The sequence below is a fragment of the Sprattus sprattus genome, assembly GCF_963457725.1.
Source record: "Sprattus sprattus genome assembly, chromosome: 20".
Lineage (NCBI taxonomy): Eukaryota > Metazoa > Chordata > Actinopteri > Clupeiformes > Clupeidae > Sprattus > Sprattus sprattus.
In genome coordinates this window covers 15,964,601-15,972,100 of record NC_137918.1, presented here as the reverse complement: position 1 = coordinate 15,972,100, position 7,500 = coordinate 15,964,601, and the positions used below count along the sequence as shown (strand labels likewise).

At 44.6% G+C, this 7,500-nt stretch overlaps 2 protein-coding genes across 3 annotated transcripts in view; one reads left to right on the top strand and one right to left on the bottom strand.

The window, feature by feature from the left end:
* The window catches only part of LOC308381604 (protein Bouncer-like), a gene marked incomplete at its 3' end in the record, with an annotated part of 9,804 nt that extends 9,100 nt beyond the window's left edge, over positions 1-704 (bottom strand). Inside the window, exon 1 of the mRNA XM_080859194.1 lies at positions 621-704. Within this exon, the coding sequence (XP_080715320.1) occupies positions 621-675 (55 nt within the window). The 5' untranslated portion in view covers positions 676-704. The remainder of the gene's footprint in view (positions 1-620) is intronic.
* Positions 705-2,882: 2,178 nt separating this feature from the next.
* Positions 2,883-7,500, top strand: part of ddah2 (DDAH family member 2, ADMA-independent) — a 12,743-nt gene continuing 8,125 nt past the window's right edge. Inside the window, exons 1-3 of one of the 2 annotated variants that reach the window (XM_080859628.1) lie at positions 2,883-3,119; positions 4,812-5,607; positions 7,168-7,356. In XM_080859628.1, coding sequence (XP_080715754.1) covers positions 5,314-5,607; positions 7,168-7,356 — 483 coding nt within the window. In that variant the 5' untranslated portion in view covers positions 2,883-3,119; positions 4,812-5,313. Of the gene's footprint in view, positions 3,120-3,231; positions 3,370-4,811; positions 5,608-7,167; positions 7,357-7,500 lie in introns of those variants that run through there. The other variant, XM_080859627.1, reaches the window with a different exon arrangement.

Here is a 7,500-nt window from a genome sequence, read left to right as displayed (position 1 = left end):
TCCCTCTGGCTTCAGGTATTGCTCTACAGTCAATGCTTTGACTTTGCCTAGCAACCAGCAGGATGGGCTGAAAGATCTGTTATTGAATTAAGCCAGATGTAGACCCAGCTCATAAATTCAGGCACAGAATCACAAGGAAACTGGTATTCACATTCATTCTTACTGCCACAATGCAGACGGTATAAAAACACACAACAAACTGTCAAACACGGAAAACAAAGACATCTATGTTCCATTCACACACACACAGACACACACACACACACAAACACACACACACACACACACACACACACACACAACACACACACACACACACACACACACACACACACACACACACACACACACACACACACACACGCACACACACACACACACACACACAAAAGACATGATCTCTCCACCCAGTCCATCCTGTCTAGTTAGAGAGTTAAACTGACTTGCGCTACTTAACAATACTTAAATAAAACTTTAAAAAGAGTTAGTTGTATGTTGCATAAATGTAGAGGAATCCAAAAGAGATACTTTGTAAATGTAATTAAATATCCGCATAACATTATATTAAACATTAGGGTTTCTAACTGACAACTTTTTGGCAACCACATCAGTATTCTGACCTATGAGAGGAAGACAGCAGAGAACCAGGAAGAGCAGAGAAGAGCGTTGAGACATGGTTTCGCCGTTAAAAGTTCCAATGATGAAAGTAGGTCTCCAAAAGTCTTCTGTCCACTGCTCTGGATAGCGGCTGGGTGCCAGTGGTCAATTTCAAGTCTCTGAATCAAATCGTCCACAGCAGTCGGCGGCGGAGCATCTCATTTGACCACCTGATCTCTTTTTTTTTTCTCAATTTGTCAAGAGTCCTCTCTTCTGTCTTCAACACACTTCACTGTCGTCTACCGTTGAACAAACAAGACTCTCTGTCAAGAACAACTGTTCACCGTGCTATCTTTTTTTTGTGTGTGTCAGAGTCACTCTCTTAGGTGATGCAACTTATAACAAGTAGATATCATCTCTCCATCTCTCTGTGTCTGCCTCTGTTAGTTTCCAAATGGCGACATTGGGCAGGTCCCCTCCCAAAACAAGTCCAAACTTAATTTAAGACGTAATGACTTAATGTCTGAACTGAAGAAACCACTCAGAAATATGGCCCAATCCCACTGTTTCCCAACAAGACACCCAGAAAAAATGGGTAATGTGTAAAAGACGTTTTTAACACAATACACTGTGAGTCATTCTCTTGTCTTGTGGGGGTCATTGACGTCTCAAAGAAGCCTCTCCTATATTCGTTTGTCACTAAAAAATGTGTACTAGATGTGTGTATTCACTAAAAGGAACAAGTGTCTCAACAGGGAAAAAAGCCACATCAGGTGTATGAAAAGGCAGAGGAATAGGATAGGTATGTAGGGTGTGTGTGTGAGACAGACAGTAGGAATAAAGGAGTGCGGGTAGGGAAAAGTGAATAAGCATGTTGCTAAATAATGAGAAGCGTGAGGCAGGGAGGCAGGCCAGTCAAGTGACGGCAGTCTTGTGACGTGGGGTGGGACAAGGGATGGGTAAACAGTTTACCCTTGATTACTGCGCACTCTCCAACACACACACACACACACACACACACACACCACAAATGTAATATGCCTACTGCTTTCCTGGAAACTCTCCAAGAGCAAAGAAGGACACGTCTGGTTCATCGGCACATAGAACAAAACAAAATCCCACACGGATGTGGCCTGTGTGTGTGTGTGTGTGTGTGTGTGTGTTGTGTGTGTGTGTGTGTGTGTGTGTGTGTGTGTGTGTGTGTGTGTGTGTAGACCACATTGTGTTTATGAGTCGGCGGAGGAGGAGAGCCGCAGATGGTTTAGGTTTTAATCCTGTCTGCGGTGTTACCCCAGTCGGTCAACTCCTCTTGTTTTTTAAGCTGGGACACACCAAACCAACATCAGAGAACCGAGAAGGCCGACTGTTGCACTTGAACACACCCGCAAATCGAACGACCTACATTATTTGGAGCAAGTAACGTAGCGACCAGTAGACGGCGCTGTACTCACTAGGCAGCGATTGCCAAGCAACAAAACAAGCCATCTGGTGTGTGTGTTTGTTTGAGTGTGCGTTCCAGCGTGTGTGTGTGTGTGTGTGTGTGTGTGTGTGTGTGTGTGTGTGTGTGTGTGTGTGTGTGTGTGTGTGTGTGTGTGTGTGTGTGTGTGTGAGTGTGTGTGTGCGCGTGTGTGTGCGTGGTGGGGGACTCTACACAGCAACACACACAAACACAACAACGTATCCAATACTCCCCTCTATCTCCTCTGTTCTTTGTCTGGTGTAGGCCTATAAAAATGCATGTGACATGTTAGCTATCGTAGGATATTTGTTTTCCACAGGCCTAAGCAAACTAGTTCATTATCAACCTACATTTGTAAAATAGCCTAGAAAAAAACTTTAAAAACAAATTAAGCGAGAGCGAAATATTGTGAGGCTTAACCGGACATTCATATATTTTTAATCCGTTCTTTCAAGCACGCAATCACAAAACAGCTAAATATCGCTTGACCCACATTTCAGAAAGAGGATTAGATGGACAAGCAGACACCAGACAGAATAAACCAATGACCTCTCCCTCTCTCTCACACACACTCTCTCAGTCACTAACAGGCATAAGGTAGGCTATCCTGATGACTGCAAACTCCCGAGAAAGAATGCTTGTGTGGCAATGCCATTTTCTGCGTATAAAATTATAGACCTTTTTTAACTTAATTGTTAGCATGGGAAATTATAGAAAACGGACCATGTAAACTTATTGATAGTTTACCATGATGATCCAGGTTACGCGATGGGCGGACACATGCGGACGCAGGGCATTGGAGGTGTGGCAATGGAAACAATAGATTTGTGGGAAAAATGAACATTACGTCTCTTGCGTCTTGCCTGGATTGACAGATTTCACAGATTCAGTTGGGTTGCCAACTGTTCTGTGGGGTATCGCTAATCGAAATGCTTGTTCGGTCCTTAATGGATATAGCTTTCATTCAGCCCTGAAAGAAATAAAAGTTTAAGGAAATTTGTTCACAACTTCAAAACAGCTTTCTAACAACGTAAATTGTGGATTCCCGGATTATCATCTACTGGTAATAATAAGTGATGTGTTTTTAAATTGTTGTGAAGGGGTACAATCGGCTGCGAGGAATCTATGGGGGGATGGGGTAGGAAAGTGTAAGGTTAGAGTGAGGACGGAGGCGAGGGAGTCGGGTGAACAGAAGGAGAAAGAGGAGAGAGAATAACGGGACTGGGAGCTGTTTGAAAAGGAAGTTGAGGAGAGGAAACGCTGAGTTTTTGTGGAGGAGGAGATTTAATTTATCGCTTTCAAACAAGACACAGGTAATTCACTTAGAGGTTATCAGCCATTTACAACTTATTGGAAGTTTTGTAGTATTGTAGTATTGGGCGTCAACTTTGACAACTGGATACAGCCATGCCAAACCCTGTTGCTTCCAGTTTGTAAACCGTCCTCGATTCTTGATGTGTGTTAATCTGTAGCCTTATGCTATCCTACGTAAAAGCTCGTTAAACCCGCAATGTAGAGGTCAGCATCTTTAACGATTAAGTAATAATTCTTCTTCCTTAGTGTTAGATTATAATATTTAACAATGTACGGTAGTATTCATTGGATTTTATTCTCAGTGTTTGGAATGATGGGGGACATTTTATGGAGCGATGGTGATGGCGTTCTGGAATTGAAGTAGCCTATCGCTTGGATGTCGTGCAGAGTTTTGTTACTGTTCATGGGAGGCCTGACAGATTGTCTAGTTTTGACGGTCTTCAGTTGATATAGGCGCGGGCTTTGGCATGGGTTTCTTGGAGAGAAAGACTGGCCAAAAGTACGAGGGACCATATCACGCTCGGAGCTATCGCGCCAGTTTAATCCGACACCAAAAATGGTTACCAACGTTGTGCACATGGCCGATGTTGATGTCAGTCGCTTTTCAAAATTCTGGTGTACTGTTAAGAGAAGTGAAAAATGTGGCAGGACGGATGGGTTTGCAGTCCAGTGCACCCACGGCGGGGTTATCCATCAGACTCATGAACAATCAGTCCCTTGTCGCAACTTTTGAACAGGCAAAACAACCTACAGCCACCAGCATACACCCATCCTACATCCGATCAGTAGCTCTCTCCTGTAGCCTAAACTGTAATTATGTGAAGATTACTGTGGGTTTATTTATGGGCTCTTCTAGAAGTCAGGCCTCAGGTTATTGCTGTTTTTATTGGGATGAAGTTTGGTTTGTAATTATAGGTTTACCTCCCAGGCGTGGGCCTGTCCTCTAGTATTACATGACCGAGGTTTTAGGTTGACTATAATTGTTTTTTAAATGTCAAATCAATGTCAGTTTAGAGTAAACACAGAATCACTTTACACTGAGAAATCAGAGTCAAAATCAGACAAGAAAGCAACATTAGGACTCAATCGTCTAAATCTTCAAAGACAATTATTCCATGTTTCAAATTATATCTAATGATAGTAATTGCTGTTACTTCATGCACATCAATGAATGATTTCTGTTATGGTATTTTATGCTTTTGTAATATCATGCTGTTTTGAAAATGGAGTGTTTTTTTTAAACCCTTTAAACTGACTGTAATCTGAGGGCTGAAATCAAGAGACTCAGTGGATAAATGGAGGAAGCTCAGTGTTTTAGAAACTTGTCATTTGATGAGGGAAGCTCTTGTGCCCCCTCTTTTGAACATTAAGCAGTGAGTTTACCTAGACTCTTTCTCTCGCTAGTATCAACCTCTGTCTCTTCTCCTCTTTTCTTCTTCAGAAGAAAGAAACAGAACAAAACAGAGGATCCTGCTCCAAACGCTCTAGTTGTCTGGACCTGAAGCGAAGTGGAGACCACAGCGTTGAGGAAAACTTTGTTTTCGACAAAGTGTAAAAAGCCCTGGAGAGGTGTGTGTGTGTGTGTGGTGTGGTCTGCTCTGTCTTCTTCTGGAATGTTCCACCGAATGCCAGACTCCCCATAGAGAAGCCGTCTCGGTCTCAGTCCAGGAGATCTGTTTAGCTCCCCGCCGGCTGGCCTGTCACACCTCATACATTCTAGAACTGTCGGCTTGGAAACGACTCTGGGACACCCACTCTCCCACTGGGCTCCGGTGGAAGAACACCAGAACGACAGGCAGGCCCAGACCAAGTCATAAACACAGGAACACACACACACACACACACACACACACACACAGAGACAGAGATACACACTGACAAACATTCACACACGGACCAGACATACAGAGCTGTACTCGGAAGCTCCACCACACCCAACAGCCATGGCAAGTTTGTGTCCCTATGGACGTTTCACTCACGCCGTCGTTCGTGGCATCCCAGAATCCTTCGGGAAGGCGGCCGACGGCAGTGGGGACGTGACCTCGACGGACCTGGCGAAGGCGCAGCGGCAGTTCGGCGTGCTGATGGGAGCCCTGAGGCAGAAGGTGGGCCTCCAGCTGATCGAGATCCCCGCCGACGCGGAGCTGCCGGAGAGCTGGAGGATCGAGGACGTGGCGGTGATCGTGGGCGACACGGCACTCATCACGCGGCCCTGGAAGCAGCAGAGACGCAGTGAGGTGAGAGACGGGGAAGTTGTGCCCGGGTACCAGGTGGACATGGGGGCGACAGTGGTCCAGGAGGTAGAGAAGTCGTTGAGTAATCAGAAGGTTGCTAGTTCGATTCCCTGTCGTCGAAGTGTCCTTGAACAAGACACTGAACCCCTAAATGCTCCTGATGTGCAGTGTGCCATCAGTGTATACATCCTTGAAAGTCGCTTTGGATAAAAGCGTCTGCTAAATGACTAAATGTAATGTAAATGCACATGACTCACTCCATGTAAGGCTATGTGCACACGAAGTCTAGTTTGTCTTCGTCCGCAACGTGCAGAATACCGATAGCCCTATCATAAATACGAACACTCTCTATCCGCACACGGTTTCCGCAACGATCGAAGTCTGGGGTAGAAAGTGAGTAGATTTGAATCGGTACGGGGGCTGGTGTTCGTCTGCACGGTTTCACGCAACCTGATGACGTCATTGCCCCACGTGATCGTTTTGTGATCTCCAACCACAATATATATAGCTTGTTCTCCCTCAAAATCTCACTCGTGGTGGGCCTCGAATTCACTAACATTAGTTAGTTTGATTAGCCTCCTATCTTGATATAATTCTTCTTATTCAGACGTAACATAACTTTCATGACCACAAATATAAATTGGCCAGCGATTTAATTTGCTTTTTTATTCATAAATGTATGTAAAATGGTCGCAGCAAAGGCTCATGGGAAATGGGATGACAGACATGTCATGTTGTACTGTTCCAAACTCTTTATTATCAATAGAAAAAATAATTATTTTTCTCATATCCTTTTAGTCTGACCACTGATTTTATTAACCATCATAATGTAATGTTGTTAATTGGAGCTTGAATGTTTTGTGTAATGTGTTTATCCTCGTGCTGTATAGTCTCTAGGTTTTTCACGTTTTTTCAGTTGTGTAAAAATAAAGCGCTAAAGCGCCACCCACAGGTGTGAGGTATGTACTACAGCCCTTTAAACACAATCTGGTGGCTCCGTTTTTACGCAAATCTCTCGTTCCCAGCCTCCGTATTTACGAAATTAAAAGATTCGATTGGTGTGAAAAGTAAATCCGATTCGGAGGCCCTAGACTTCGTGTGCATATGACCTAAGTGTCAGTCCTAGTCCTGCGTGGCGGTCTCGTTGTGTAAATGAGACAGGAGGGGCAGCACACTGGTTATTCCATGCAGAGTTTCAGTCTTAAGGCTGATTTATGGTCAGTTACGTAAGTGTAAGCGCAAGCCCAAGAGGCCGCACGAGCCCCTTGCGTGACCCTTGCGCGACTTTTCACGTCTTGAGTGTAATTCCTCATGCAGGTCAGCTCCTGTGGTGGTATCCAAAATGAGTTCTTTATTCATGTTGCTTCTTTGTGTCTGTCTGTCTCTCTGTCTGTCTACTGCGCTATACAGACTCCACAACCAACACAACCAAACATTTAGTTTTAGTTTTTCCCTCACTGGATAATTAAAAGTGTATCTATCTATCTATCTATCTATCTATCTATCTATCTATCTATCTATCTATCTATCTATCTATCTATCTATCTATCTATCTATCTATAGGTGGATGCGGTGCGAAGAGTGGTGACGGAGCTCAACCTGACGCTGGTGGAGATGGGGGTGGAGGAGGGGGGGTCTGGGGGGGCCACCCTGGAGGGCAGCGACGTGCTCTTCACGGGGCGAGAGTTCTTCGTGGGGATCTCCAAACACACCAACCACCGAGGGGCCGAGGTGCTGGCAGACACCTTTAGGGTAAGCGCAGACACACACACACACACACACACACACACAGTTCCCTCACGTAGCAGTTTAGGGTAAGAGCAGACTCTCTTTTGAAGTTTGGAAACAGAGAAAATCAATGAAAATGAAATCGGTCTGTATGGCCAGTTAAAAAAA